Below are 16,123 nucleotides of genomic sequence, written 5' to 3' on the forward strand. Positions count from 1 at the left end.
ATTCATACATCCTCACTTCTTGAAATGTGTATGGTCATCCATCAAAGATCTAGGGGTGCACTGATGTTTTATTTTAAAATTGAATTATGGCTGAAACCTATATGCAGATCTTTATTTTCATATTAAAATTTATATTATAACATTTCGCCTTAATAAATTATAACTAAAAGTTAGCTGAAATGAAATATTAAAAAAAACTTAAACTTATTTGATTTCAACTAGTTGCCAAAGCAACATTTCTAATTTTCATTTAGTTTAATTTGATGTACTAAAATAACTGAAGCTAAAACACAACAGAATTAATAAGACAGAAAATACAAGGGGATCTTTGTAGCCCTAAAATCCACTTTTCAGAGATGACTCGACTGAAAAAATGAAGATAGACGTGTCAGTCTTGTATGAAGGAGAAAGCCATTGGACAATTGTTTCCCCATAGTGCCATCGATAACGCAATGTTGAGAGACCGATATTGAAAGGGAACTGTAATAGTATCATAACTTTTCTCTTTTGTCTCTGTACTCTTTATTTGGTGTTGTTTCACTTCCTTTCTCTGGTGCAAATTTTTGTGCGGAACATTTGTGTTGGTGTGAACAGGCCTTTATGCATGACGACATTATAATATACAGTATAAAAATGATTTGCAGAAGATTGCATTAAACAAAGTTATACAATGTTCTGGCTGAATACTCGATTCTGATTGGCTGGAAAGTGTGCATTAAGTGAACCGTCCGACGCGTCCGCCGAAGTCCATTAATACCTGACAATGGACACCTCGAAGGGCATTAACCCGCTTATACCATGGTCACTTGCCAAAGAACACATTAGTTTATATTTGAATTAGTTTTACAATCGAAATCTAAAGTTTTTACAAACAATAACTTAGAGATATTTATAGTCCGCTCAGCTCGTAGAACCCTTCAGTTTTGTTTTGATACAATAAATTGTAAACGGATACTTTGACTGCCTGTTGCTATGGTTACTCACAGCTGATGTAGCCAGCGCATTTATTTATTAATTCCGAACGGTAAACAGTCAGTTTCACCAGAACTCCTTTACTAGGTGTCCTCTATCACTTTTTAATGGACACCCTGCAGCCAATCAGAATCGAGTATTCACCCAGACCATGGTATAAAACCATTTAATGCACAGGTATTTCAAAGTCAGTTTAATCACCGTTCTAAACTAATGCGCTGAGATCGCACTGTGCACATCCAAGCCCTCTATCCATCTAAACATTTATTTATCCATTCCTTTATTAATCTGATCACCCGTCCTACCAACTCTGGCCATCTAAAGAGCTTTGTCATGTTTTCCTCTAACAGAGTGTTGTCTCTTTCTCTGCAGACTGCTGAAGTCGAGTGGTCACTTTTTTATCATGCAGAGCATCAAGTGTGTGGTGGTGGGGGATGGAGCAGTGGGAAAAACCTGCCTGCTCATCTCGTACACGACTGGCGCGTTCCCCAAAGAGTACATTCCCACCGTGTTCGACAACTATAGCTCCCAAGTCGGAGTGGACGGCCGCACCGTCAGCCTCAATCTGTGGGACACAGCGGGCCAGGAGGAGTACGACCGTCTCCGCACGCTGTCCTACCCTCAGACCAACGTCTTCATCATCTGCTTCTCCATCTCCAGCCCCCCGTCCTACGAGAACGTCAAGCACAAGTGGCATCCAGAGGTGACGCACCACTGTCCCAGCACACCCATCCTGCTGGTGGGGACCAAGAGCGATCTTCGCAATGACCCGGATGTGCTGAAGAAGCTAAAGGAGCAGAACCAGGCGCCCATCACGCACCAGCAGGGTCAGGCTCTGGCTCGCCAAATCCACGCCGCCAAGTACCTGGAGTGCTCGGCACTCAGCCAGGACGGCATCAAGGACGTGTTTGCAGACGCAGTGCGTGCCTTCCTCAGTCCTCAGCCCGTGGCTGCCAAGAAGCCCTGTATACTCCTCTGAAAATACAGAGGATAGAGGTATTTTAATTGAATTACACACAGGAATGCATAGAAATGGTGGAAATGTTACTGAATGTTTGGAGTAGCAGGTTTTCAGTGAACGGTGGCCAAGAAACAGCCTTAATCTGTGAAATTAGAGAAATACAAGATCAAGAAAAATATCACGGTTTACACTGTATTGAGATCCCTACTTTTTTCATAAATGTTTTTATTTTTGCTTGTAAGCAAATACTTGGTTTTGCATGGAGAGAGTGTTTTTTTGGGGGGGTTGGGAATTCATAAGACCACTAAACAGTTTGATACCATCTCATGGTATCTCAGGAATACATAAAATACAGGAAGTAAACACTTAAATATATTTCAGTGAAAAGGGGTTTTAGTTCATTTTTAGTGTTTGGAGACTTGGAGAATATTGGTTAATGAAGGTTTTTTTTCCTTTTATTATTTACAAAACACAATCTGAGAATATATATATATATATAGCACTTGTTATATTTTTTTAAGCCCAAGGCATTTGTTTTGTGATTGGGGTGTCCTTGAGGACAGGCCTTTTGTATAAATAGTGACGTTATCTATGATATTGAATGAGCCATTCACACAGAATGCGTGCTTTTAAATACGCGAGCCACAGCTGAATTTGAAAGAATGTAGGGCCGTGCTTTTAAAAGTTGAACTTCCTATCTTTAAAACACGGCGCTTGAGTGTGAAGACGCTGTAACAGCAGAAACAATAGAGTGCACCAGACCTGCCCATGTACTTTCCCATATGGATTTTAAAAAAGTATTCATTAAAAAATAATAAGCCATGAACCAAACTAATTAGCAAGAAGGTGAATCACAACATTACAAACTTTCAGAGTTTTTAAAAGTTTTTAAAAATCAGGACAAGACAAAGTGCAATTAACGACTTTAATGAGGGAAAGAACTACAATCCCATGAAGCATTGCGAATGATGTAACTTCAGAATAAACTTCAGATAAACATAAAACTTCTGATATAAAGATATTGTGACCTTATGTAGCCCCGCCCCTTTACAGCCGCTGCGCTCGTTGTCTTTTGACTCCCGGTTTTATTTTCATAGCAATCTTGCGTATTTATGAATGAACGGCTCGTTTTAAAATCTTCCCGGTCTACTGACATTTGTTAAGACATCTGGTTTAAACATTACAATCCTCATGATAACTTTCGTTAACTTTAGATTAATTAAATCCACTTCAAAAGCTAATTACTCCTGGACAGCAATGCCATATACAGAGCGACTGCAAAAAAGGAAGTTAAAAGCAGAAGACAATATTCTAAAGATGGCGGCGCCCGCGTTTCTCTGGCGCATAAGGTCTATAGAAACAACATTTTGCATTTATTGAAAAATATGCATATATGTACCAATATTTAAGAGTGTATAAGGAAGATTGACACTCTCATGTCATTCGCAGTTCTTCATGGGAGTGGGCAGGTGCAAAAGTGTCTTTTGGCACGATTTACTTGTCGAGATTCTCTGATTGGTGGAGATTTCTTTGCGTGTCTAATGCACGCTGATGGCACCTCGTAGCTCACAGTCGGTCTTGCCTTTAATGGTTTACAAGAATCAATCCCCCCATGGAGAAAATCAATGGGATGTTTCCTTCCGGAGCCCGACTGTTGCACTCTATTCCAACGCGTTCTGTGTGAAGCGGTTCCTTAGACATACCTGATCTTGAATGTGCGATGAGGATGTTGCCTGGCAGCTTGACGGCTTTACTTCCTTGTGCTGGGGAAACTGTCTGGCAGACCCTTCAGGAAACCCTTCAGGTCCCAGCATGCTCTGCGTCACATTCAACTCTTCATTCTTTTCTTCCTCCGCGCTCCAGGGTGGGGCTTCAGAACCTTTTTAGAAAACAAGGCACTTTCTTCACTTGGTGACTGATTTGGGAACAGCTCGTGTCGATTTAAATAGCACAATCCTAAACGAGCCATTAATGTAAAGGAAGGAAGCTTTCAGTTGGCCCAAGATTCAGTTCAAGGCTCAGGGATTCATCAACAAGCTCTAAAAAATGAGAATCATTTTACCTTAATTTGTGTGGTTCAGATGAATGTATAACTTTACAGTGCCTTCCTATAATGGTTATTTTGAGCTTAAATGTAAGCAGATAAGACTGTTGCGTGTCAAATTTCAAAGCCAAGGGCAAAATTATACAATACAATAAAAATGCTGTTTTTAATGATGTTTCCATTTTTTTCTGTTATGTTTAGCCCATTAGCGTTAGATCAAATGTTAGCTGAAAGTCTAGAAGATAATATTGTGGCTCATTAAGGACACATGCTGCTTTCTGAAGAACTATGCTGAAGTGCTTGAGCCTCCTTAAAACATTCACAGCAAATGGATAAACACTTCATTGTGCATGAATCATATGATGATGTGTAAGTCATAACATGTGTTGCTCAATCTGTATGTGTGCTTATGGCCATTCATGTATGAGAAATCCCACAGTCATGTGAAAGCAATACAAGCATTGAATAATTAAGCTGGGAGTTTTGTGGATGCTACAGGTCAGTCAGCCTGATGGAACAGGACCTGGTGGAGACCCTCACAGATAAACTGCATCATGTCCAATTAAAGAAATACAACCGTGACTTTGTTTGGCTGACGAGACATTGACATTCCTCATTCCTCCTGAAAACAGAGGAAATCATTTGCACTTCTATCGACTTCACGATCTCCACATCTTGCCTCAAGCTCTCGAATCACTCGTTTTATTTATTTTTCTCCAGTTTTTAAAATAACATTTTATTATTTGGTTTATTTGCATTTTTGTATCACTAATCCAGACATCCTTTAAATATTCAAATTTTGCCTTTCGTTTCCCCAAGCCAATTTTACATAAAATATTTATCAATTTGTAATTTATATAAATGAATTACATTTTTGTTCACAATGCGTTTCAATTAAAATTTGTATTCTAATAAAATTCAAACAACTTTATTTTAACATCCTACTACAGCAATGTTCGGTTTGTTATTGTTTCTCATGATTTTTAATAAAGTTCCTCTACAATTTCATGCAGGCTTGTTGTCTACCTACACTATACCATTCAAAAGTTTGGGGTCAGTAATTATAATTTTTTATAATTATAACAAAAGTCTCGTATGTTCACCAAGGCTGCATTTATTTGATCAAAAGCACAGCAATATTGTGAAATTATTCCAAAGTGTTTTCTATTTTAATGTAATTTATTCCTGTGATGCAAAGCTGAATTTTCAGCATCATTACTCCAGTCTTCAGTGTCACATGATCCTTCAGAAATCATTCTGATATGCTGATTTGCTGCTCAAGAAACATTTAATATCATCATCAATGTTGAAAACAGTCATCTGCTTATATATACTTTTTCAGGATTCTTTTAATAAATAGAAATCTTTTATAATATTATAAATGTTTTTACCGTCACTTTTCATCACTTTAATGCATCCTAGCTTTAATTTAAAAAAAATCTGATCCCAAACTTTTAAATGGTCTTTAAAGATACTACAACTACTAGATACAATTTTATTTAATTTATTTAATTAACATTATAAAAAACATTCAGTCATATTAATTTCTACTGATTAAAAGAGGAAGCAGGTATAGTGTATTTAAATACAGTGTGTAAGATCATTTCCCTATCTGACTTTGATAGTGAACATATAGAGGCAAAATAGAGTGAACCTGATATCTGGTCGCTCTCTCACACATACACACACTCACACACACAACTGCCTGAAGCTTTTGCAGTAGGTAGTGATTACAGCAGAGCTGTTCAGACAAGTCAAAGTTCACTGAAAGGCATTTAAAATATAGTTTAACGTCCATACGCTTTTCTTTATAATATATAACTGTGCCAAACCTGTCCAAGAAAGAAAGTAAAAGTCTTTTCGGCAAACAACGGATTCTGTAAAAAGTACATTTGACCAAAAATGACAATTCTGTCATTTATTCAGCCTCATTTTGTTCCATACCTGTATGACTCATTTCGTATGTGGAACACAAAACATATTTTTTATTTTCTTCCATACAATGAAAGTCAATGGGGTCCAAAAACTACACTGAATAAAATTGGCGTATGATTTACTTCAAAACAATTGTCAAAGAAAGGCAAGTGATACATTGAATTAAACATGACATTTTGAAGTAGAAAGACTGAAATAGTATTTTATTGTAAATCGTACTCCAATACTATTTTTTTTTTTTTTTACAGGACACATTTGGACCCCATTGACTTTCATTTTATTGATACAAAAACTGTCCTTCAAAATATCTTTTGTGTTCCACTGAAAAAAAGAAATTCATACAAGCTAGGAATGACATGAGGTTGAGTAAATGATGAGAAAGTTTTCATTTCGGGTCAACTATCCTTTTAATCATCTTCTTCAAGATTCTGTTTAAACTAACTTCATAAAAAGGTCAGAGCCGGCCAGTGAATGGACCATCAGGAATGCAGCAGAAAGGATTTCCTTTAGTGTTCTTCAGCTCGCAAACTTCCTTGATCTGTTAGTAAATAAACAAAACTCCCAATTTGGGGTCAGAATGATGTTCAGTTTTAACTCTTTGTCATCCTGTCTGCTTCTACCCGCACACAGGGTGGGCATTTCAGATTAGGAGCCGAGTTTTACGCTCTTATTCGCTCTCAACTAGAACCTATTTCAATGCAACTTTAATATTTGCTATTACATTTCCCTACACGAGCAGAATTTGCCCCACTCTCTGCTGCCTAACCGCTCTTATTTGACTGTGAAATTAGCTACTGGTACCCGTGTTTGTTTTCCAGGTGCTAACAGTGACTCTTTTGTCGGGTTAGGTTCATTCATTTGTTTGCTTGTTCCTGTGTAAAGTTTTGACTCAAGCCTTACTGACAGCTACTTTGCTATATCAGAGACTTTGGTTATATGATGAGAATCTTCTTCTGATATATCTGAAATTATTTTTAAATGAAGTGAGAAAGTACACACTTGTGAAGAACATTACACGTCATTTCTTTCCAACACAACTGCAATCTACAACCTCTAAACTCAAAGGCTATGTATCAAAATGATTATAAAAATAATTAAGGTAAAACTTTACAATAAGGTCTCATTTGTTAACATTAGTCGATGTATAACTAACATGAACTAACAGTAAGCAAATTTTTGTAAAGAAACATTTAAGTTTGATTAATGTTAGTTATAATAACACAGTAGTTCATCATTTGAATTCAAAGTGTATTATTAACTAATGTTAAACAATTTTTTTATTGTAAAAATGTAGTAGTACATGTTGAAATTAACATTGACTTATATAAATGCTGTAGAAGTATTGTACATTGTTGGTTCATGTTAACTAATGTAGTTATCTAATGTTAACAAATGCAACCTAAAGTTACCATAATTATCAAATCAATGAATCACATCTAACATAAAAGCTTGTAAACATATATATATATATATATATATATTTATACACACACATATTATATATTTACAAACTTTTATGTTCGATGCGATTAATCGTGATGATCTAGTAATAGGAATGTACTATTTTCAGAAATGGTCCACTTCTTTTTCATCAAAATATTTATTTGACACCTTTTTAAAAACAGTATTTTGGTACATCGTGAAAAGCATTGCTATATAAAATCATGTTCACAACATCATGCCGAACTCAACCACCGGTGATCTACGAAATATCTGTAACACGTCATATTGCGCTTTACCAGTTTTCACGTTCAGCTAATGGCAACATCATATTTGACAAGTTTACTAAGGGCACAGGTCGATCGTGATCAAGAACTGCACTATAGAAATATGAACAAAGGTGTAATGCTCTTTAGCCACTAAAGACACCAAATGCTGTGCAAAAGGCAGCTTACAATGACTTTTCACATGATTTACTCTAGCGTCACAAAGGAAGAGCGAAACGCATGGTGTGAATGAATGTGTATATGCTTGATGCGGCACTTGTGAAACAGCAGCTGCAAAATCCAACTGACACGACATCAAAGTCTCCAGAGCTCAATTACTTTTACATTTGCAAATATTTCATAAATAATACGTTACATTTGATCCTGACAACCAATTAGTAAGAGACAGACATGCCACTTCACATTTTGGTTTATGAGGAGATTTGTAATGACAGTATAGATATAAGATAGACGAGTAAAAGATTTTGAGGGCTTAATCAGCCGTTCCAGTTACACCTGAATAAAATGTTTAATATAGTACAAAAAATGACAATGATCCGATCAAACACCTGTATTAAATTAAATGAACACTATGTGAAGATGTAAACAGTCGTACATGCTTCGATCAGTCAGTCTCACCCTAGTGTCTCAAGTTTCAAGGAGATGATGCAAGTATTCAGTTCCTGTGTCAGAAGCGCTTTCCCTCTGGAGGTGTTGCAACCATCACCTCCTTACCTCCAAAGTCCCAGTAGGCAGTCATGTGGAAGGCCATGTTGGACAGCACCACCAGATACTCACAGCCAGCAAAGAATGAGTAAACTGCCACAGAGAGACAACAAGAACATGCTGAAGCGCTAAACTTCAATCTAACTGAAAAGGCAAAAGAAATAATGATTTAAATAATATTCTGGGTAATATTTGGTTTCAATATATTAAACAATTCAAATAAACCATTTTAAATGTTACAAGTGAATTTAGACATCTGAACTTTCTAATGTACAATATGAAAAATCGATATTCATTTTGAGATTTGCTAAGGATTACAGTGTTATTAAAGGGTTAGTTCACCCAAAAATGAAAATTCTGTCAGTAATTACTCACCCTCATGTTGTTCCAACCCCGTAAGACCTTCGTTCATCTTCGGAACATAAATTAAGATATTTTGGATGAAATCTGAGAGCTGGATCACTTCTCCATAGGCTGTTAGGTGACCGAAACTTGCTGGCCCAGAAAAGTTATTAAAGAGATCGTTAATATTAGTCCAAGTGACTCCAGTGGCTTAATCTTAAGTATATCAAGCGACGAGAATACTTTTTGTGCGCAAAAACAAACAAAAATAACGACTTTATTCCACTATTCATTTCCTTCTCTCTGGGCCTCGAGTTAGTTTACGTAGTGTTTTTGCGTAGCGCGTCTGTGTTACACGTCACCACGTAGGCTCACTATTGGCCGAAGCTGGTCATGTGTGTGATGCGTGTTGACGTGCAACACAGACGCACAGCGCAAAAACACTACAAGGCCCAGAGAGAAGGAAATGAAAAGTGGAATAAAGTCGTTATTTTTGTTTGTTTTTGCGCACAAAAAGTATTCTCGTCGCTTGATATACTTAAGATTGAGCCACTGGAGTCACTTGGACTATATTAACGATCTCTTTAATAACTTTTCTGGGCCAGCAAGTTTCGGTCACCTAACAGCCTATGGAGAAGTGATCCAGCTCTCAGATTTCATCAAAAATATCTTAATTTGTGTTCCGAAGATGAACGAAGGTCTTACGGGGTTGGAACAACAATTACTGACAGAATTTTCATTTTTGGGTGAACTAACCCTTTAAACTATTAATGTTTTTAAAGATTAACTTTAAATTAGATGATATAAAAAAAGGGAAACTAAGCATGCACAATTAAATATTTAATTGAAATGATGACTGACTTGGTAGAGATATATCATGTATATTTCTACAGCTTTACAGTCTGTCATTTTATGTAAAAGATCAGCATAACAGTTCAATAAGAGTATTTATTTTTTAATTCTTTTTTTAAAGTAATTATTCACAAAATGTATAAAATTACTTAAATTGTTACAAAAAATCTATTTCAAATAAATGCTTTTTTTTTTAAACTTTCTATTCATCAAAAAAATCATGAAAAAAAGTTTCACGTTTACATAAAAATATTAAGCAGCACTGTTTTCAAACATTGATAATAAGAATAAATGTTTCTTGATCAGCAAATCAGCATATCAGAATGATTTCCGAAGGATCATGTGACACTGACGACTGGAGTAATGATGCTGAAAATTCAGCTTTGCATCACAGGAATAAATTACATTTTAAAATATATTAAATAGAAAAAAGCTATTTTAAATGGCAATAATATTTCACAATATTACTGTTTTCACTGTATATTTGAACAAATTTAACCCCAAACTTTTAAAAAGTAGTGTATATATATGTATATAATTTACAGAAAACTAATAGCATACTGGTTTGGAACAACATAAAGGTGATTAAATAATCACAATTATCATTTTTGTGTGAACTATTCAACTAGTCAAACAAAAGAAATAAATTATCATTGGTAAGAATTTGTGAGTTCCCCAAAAGGGAACAATTGCAGAGAGGAACATGGGTGGGGTGAATGACAGAACGGTCGAGATGTTGCACTCACTTCCTGCTTCACAGTACTTGTTGTGTCGCCAGTAGAAATAGACAGCCAACAGACAGAAGCAACAGTTGAAGAGGAAGAGGCGGTGCTTCTGGCGGTATGACATCATCTCCTGATGTCGGAGAGAGGGTTTGGGCAGATGCAGTGAAGAAAGAAAGAAGAAAGAAGACACAATGGCATCAGTTCTCTTCTGCAACGTGATGTGGTGCAAGCAGGTGGTACAAGGCTCTGTGAAAGCACAGAGTACTGCAACCACTTCCCCTGAAACGCACAAACGCTGCTGCACTTTCACAGCTAGAGAAATAAAAAGATACGCTGTGGTCTCTTCTCTGACACGTTAACTCCCATGATTCTCAGCCAGCAGCACAAGCAACACCTTTTATTAGAGCTGTGCATGTGGTGTCAAGATCACTGACGTGATATCTGAATAATTACAGTGGTTATATATATATCAGCTGAATGTTAAACGGATATGCTAATTTCATCCAATCAGTTTTTGTGTGTGTGTGTGTGTGTGTGTGTGTGTGTGTGTATGGTAAACTTAAGCTGCATCCGAAACCGCATACGGTCTGAAGAGTGACTACATTTGACTTGGAGCTTTGCAACCGTTAAAAAACGTTTTTATATAGTTTGAACATACTACTGTATGTACTCACTGTCATTTTTCCAACTCCTCTCCCATGGCCTTATGGGATAGTAAAGTGTCCTTCAGAATTTTGCCGGAAGTAGCAAGTCATCTGGGTACTTTTCGCCTACTGTTTTATGAATACTGTGAATTTGGACGTACTACACTTTTCACACACTGTGTTTCGCCTCCTATTTAGTAGGGGAGCATGTATATTCGGACACAGGGATAGTGTTCTGTAAGAGCATTTATATGACGAAAAATTATCCTAACATTTTTCCAACAGGGCTTGCAATGTAATTGTTGTATGAGCTTATGAGATGGTTTATAACGCCCTCTGCTGATATGTTTATAACAGATGTTTGCCAGAATATAGGAAACGCATTACCTCTGAACTAAGGGAATACTTCGCAATCCACGACCACAGCTTGCAGGTGCACAACATGTGTAACACAGAACTGCCAATGAACATGATGAAGCCGCTCTTATGGACACCTGTGGATTGACATACACACAGCATTACAAACCAAATGTATTTTGTAGGTAAAATTTATATAATAAAGTTGATATGTTTGATATAATAAAGTTCAGATTTCACAGCAAAATCATCTAAACCAAAATAATAAGAAAATGTGCATGAAAAAAATTAAGCCTGTTTTTGCATTGTGACATTTTCTTGACATTTCTGCACATTGAATATGTACAGAGAATGGCTCTGATATGTATATATTTTTAAATAAAAAAATTAATTGCTGAATTGATGTTTGCTACATTAATAATATTTAGAAAAAGCATCAAATCTTGAGCATCAAATCAGCATGTTAGAATGATTTCTTAGGAATTATAAGTAAGGGTTAATGCCCGACGAGGTGTCCATTATCAGGTATTAATGGGCGACGACGAGGCGTGCGCAGAGGACGGTTGCCTCCGCCGAAGTCCATTAATACCTGACAATGGACAACTCGAAGGGCATTAACCCGCTTATACCATGGTCACTTACGAAAGGAAGAAATATTTAATCAATTAATAATACTTTAATGTGTTTTAGAGTAAAAATCGTGAGGGTTTTTATTTATTAAGTCGAGCGCACTATTTAATATCTCCCGTATACAGGCGTTGCCAAGCAACGTGGCCACAGCGACCCGACCGCAGCAGTTGATCAGTGAGTTTGAGCCAGCGCAATCATTTAGAACTGTCATCAGGCACATTGACGGGACGCCTTTCCTAGGTGTACATTATCACATGGACACCCTGCAGCCAATCAGAATCGAGTATTCACCCAGACCATGGTATAAAATATTATGACTGTTTTTACTGTATTTTTGGGTGAGACTTCTTTGAAAAACAAATACTGTTATGACGTGTAGGCTACTTAAAACTGTACTTTACAAATATACTTTTTAAACTAAATGATATCATGCTTTTTCGCATTAAAATACAGAGAGATTTTTGGACTAGAATACACACAAAAAATCATTTATATTCTGTGTGAACAATAGAATTTTTCTTATGGGTCTCACAAAATATAATTTCTTATTTTTTCCTTTAGATTTTGGGGTGAAACATTACTTGAGAATTTTCGCTCCGTCATACTCTCACCATACACTTATAACAAACATGAAGTGTTTTAAAGCACTTTTGCAACTCCAACCATTTAGAAATACACCACATTTAACAAATCGATAGCAATATAATAACAACCCCATTTTGTCGATCCAGCAGGAGCTCTCAGCATCCCTGCATCTGTGTGTGTGTTGAAACAGGACTCAGGGCTTCAGTCCAAAAATGCACTTACTGTAGGTCTCAGTGGAGGACACGTAGGTGAGCAGAAGCAGCCCTACATTTTCACTTAAAGCTAAGAGGAATGTGAGGCCGCTCAAAAGCTGCTCCGTCAGCCTCCTGGAAAAGCGTCCACGGTAAAAGCTGAAATACGCTGCCGCTACCAGGAAGCGTGGGGCAGAATGAAGGCCGATGCTGAAACGCCAGATGTAGCGCCCTGGTGTCAGACTGATGGCTGCGCTGATGGACGGGAGGTAGTTAGCAACCTGTGAAGGATTTTTGACAACACTTTACATTACAATAAGTAATAAATAATATATATATATATATATAAAATATATATATATATATATATATATATATATATATATATATATATACACATATACATATATATACATATACACACACACATATATATATATATATATATATATATATATATATATATACTTACATTATATATATATATATATATATATATATATATATATATATATATATATATATATATATATATATATATATATATATATATATATAATATATATATATATATATATGTGTGTGTGTGTGTGTGTGTACAGTACTGGCCAAACGTTTGGAAACATTACAATTTGTAATGTTTTTGAAATACACTCACCTAAAGGATTATTAGGAGCACCATACTAATACTGTGTTTGACTCCCTTTCGCCTTCAGAACTGCCTTAATTCTACGTGGCATTGATTCAACAAATGCTGAAAGCATTCTTTAGAAATGTTGGCCCATATTGATAGGATAGCATCTTGCAGTTGATGGAGATTTGTGGGATGCACATCCAGGGCACGAAGCTCCCGTTCCACCACATCCCAAAGATGCTCTATTGGGTTGAGGTCTGGTGACTGTGGGGGCCATTTTAGTACAGTGAACTCATTGTCATGTTCAAGAAACCAATTTGAAATGATTCGAGCTTTGTGACATGGTGCATTATCCTGCTGGAAGTAGCCATCAGAGGATGGGTACATGGTGGTCATAAAGGGATGGACAATGCTCAGGTAGGCCGTGGCATTTAAACGATGCCCAATTGGCACTAAGGGGCCTAAAGTGTGCCAAGAAAACATCCCCCACACCATTACACCACCACCACCAGTCTGCACAGTGGTAACAAGGCATGATGGATCCATGTTCTCATTCTGTTTACACCAAATTCTGACTCTACCATCTGAATGTCTCAACAGAAATCGAGACTCATCAGACCAGGCAACATTTTTCCAGTCTTCAACTGTCCAATTTTGGTGAGCTCGTGCAAATTGTAGCCTCTTTTTCCTATTTGTAGTGGAGATGAGTGGTACCCGGTGGGGTCTTCTGCTGTTGTAGCCCATCCGCCTCAAGGTTGTGCGTGTTGTGGCTTCACAAATGCTTTGCTGCATACCTCGGTTGTAACGAGTGGTTATTTCAGTCAAAGTTGCTCTTCTATCAGCTTGAATCAGTTGGCCCATTCTCCTCTGACCTCTAGCATCAACAAGGCATTTTCGCCCACAGGACTGCCGCATACTGGATGTTTTTCCCTTTTCACACCATTCTTTGTAAACCCTAGAAATGGTTGTGCGTGAAAATCCCAGTAACTGAGCAGATTGTGAAATACTCAGACCGGCCCGTCTGGCACCAACAACCATGCCACGCTCAAAATTGCTTAAATCACCTTTCTTTCCCATTCTGACATTCAGTTTGGAGTTCAGGAGATTGTCTTGACCAGGACCACACCCCTAAATGCATTTGAAGCAACTGCCATGTGATTGGTTGATTAGATAATTGCATTAATGAGAAATTGAACAGGTGTTCCTAATAATCCTTTAGGTGAGTGTAAGTCTCTTATGCTCATCAAGCCTGCATTTACAGAAGAAAACTGTAATACTGAGAAATAATTACAATTTCAAATAATGCTTTTCTATTTTAATGTATTTTAAAATATAATTTATTTCTGTGATGCAAAGCTGAATTTTCAGCATCATTACTCCAGTCTATAGTGTCACGTGATCCTTCAGAAATCATTCTGATATGCTGTTTTGTGTTTTGATACTTATTATAATGTTGGAAACAGTTATGCTGCTTAATATATATATATATATATATATATATATATATATATATATATATATATATATATATATATAAAGTTTTAAACATCTCTATTTTAAATGAATGCTGTTCTTTTTTTTAAACATTTTTAACATATTAATCAAAGAATCTGAAAAAAATATCATAGTTTAAAATTATTAAACAGCACAACTGTTTCCAACAATTATAATAGATCAGCAATCATATATTAGAATGATTTCTGAAGGGTCATGTGATCCTGAAGACTGGAGTAATGATGCTGAAAATCCAGCTTTGCATCACAGAAATAAATTATATTTTAAAATACATTAAAATCGAAAACCGTTATTCTAAATTGTAATAATATCTCACAATATTACTGTTGTTTTTTTTAAATGTATTTTTGACCAAATAAACGCAGGCTTGGGGGGAGACTTTATTTATTTATTTTTCAAATAGTAACGTTTCCAAATTCTGACCAGTAAGTTTGGGCCAATTAAAAAAATATATATTCAGCAACAAATCATATTAATATTAGGATGACAATATTAGAAAAGTTTAATATATATGGTCAGAGGAGGTGATTTTAGGGGGAGGGAGTGCTAATGTAAAGTCACATGTCGAGTGAGTATGTGTGTCTGGCAGTGATGGACTGCTTCTCACCTGGCAGTGTGTGTAGGTAGAGTCATTGTAATGGTAGAGTAGAGCCAGCACGACGCAGGCGATGAGGCCGAGCAGCGGCAGACACACTGTGATCACCGCTAACCGGGTGAAAGGCACGCGGAGGAGAGGCTTGTCTCGATCCACAGATCCGTACGGGACCTGTTGCATCTTCCCTTCCCCTTTAACCAATTACAGCTCCAGATATGTCAACAGCTACAAACCGATGATATGCAGTTCATTGCGAGTACAGTGACGTGTTGCCAGCGTCTCTAAAGCTAATCAGTCCGAACTGAAGTCGCGGATTTAAAGCTGTGGATGATGATTTTGGTTACATGCTTAGGCGACCGTTCGCTCACCTGCGGCTCTTTGTCGTTCGGTTAAATAGCAGATGACCCCTAAATGAAGCGAAGTTCAAACCTGTAACGATACTTAAGCCGTTAATCATTTAATTCGACCAAAAGGTTGTTATAAGTCTAGATTCTCTGACTACTATTCTGGATTTGTAAATGCACTTCGCGAACACTTCCGGTTCCGCGAAGCCAATAGATTTCAAAATCAAAGTCGTTATGCTGCGCAATGAATATTTTATAACGGACAAACATTTTACATATTAAAAATGATAGTAATTTGCAAACATATTACGGTATCATAAAAAAAAAAAAAAAAATCAAATGGTGTTTTTGTCATTTTAAAATCT

At 36.6% G+C, this 16,123-nt stretch overlaps 2 protein-coding genes across 4 annotated transcripts; one reads left to right on the top strand and one right to left on the bottom strand.

The window, feature by feature from the left end:
- Positions 1–509: 509 nt before the first annotated feature.
- On the bottom strand, positions 510–15,961 carry pgap2 (post-GPI attachment to proteins 2). Of its 3 annotated transcripts, XR_014031985.1 has the most exons (7): positions 15,427–15,961; positions 12,702–12,951; positions 11,295–11,401; positions 10,285–10,393; positions 8,258–8,437; positions 3,637–3,812; positions 510–1,947 (listed from the first exon to the last, which is right to left on the bottom strand). XR_014031985.1 is itself a non-coding variant. In XM_081391240.1 (6 exons), the coding sequence occupies exons 2-6, from the start codon at positions 15,592–15,594 to the stop codon at positions 8,307–8,309; spliced, it is 765 nt and encodes a 254-aa protein (XP_081247366.1). In that variant the 5' UTR covers positions 15,595–15,605; positions 15,783–15,949; the 3' UTR covers positions 7,494–8,306. The 3 variants fall into 3 exon arrangements, 2 of the variants coding, with proteins under 2 accessions (XP_081247366.1, XP_081247365.1); XM_081391240.1 differs by lacking the exons at positions 510–1,947; positions 3,637–3,812 and having other exon boundaries at positions 7,494–8,437; positions 15,427–15,605; positions 15,783–15,949; XM_081391239.1 differs by lacking the exons at positions 510–1,947; positions 3,637–3,812 and having other exon boundaries at positions 7,494–8,437; positions 15,427–15,639; positions 15,783–15,922.
- Positions 1,376–3,643, top strand: rhogb (ras homolog family member Gb; the record flags this gene model as incomplete). Its single annotated transcript, XM_081391242.1, has 1 exon — positions 1,376–3,643. The coding sequence occupies one exon, from the start codon at positions 1,376–1,378 to the stop codon at positions 1,949–1,951; it is 576 nt and encodes a 191-aa protein (XP_081247368.1). The 3' UTR covers positions 1,952–3,643.
- Positions 15,962–16,123: the final 162 nt, after the last annotated feature.

The sequence above is a fragment of the Scardinius erythrophthalmus genome (genome assembly GCF_964197995.2).
Source record: "Scardinius erythrophthalmus genome assembly, chromosome: 17".
NCBI lineage: Eukaryota > Metazoa > Chordata > Actinopteri > Cypriniformes > Leuciscidae > Scardinius > Scardinius erythrophthalmus.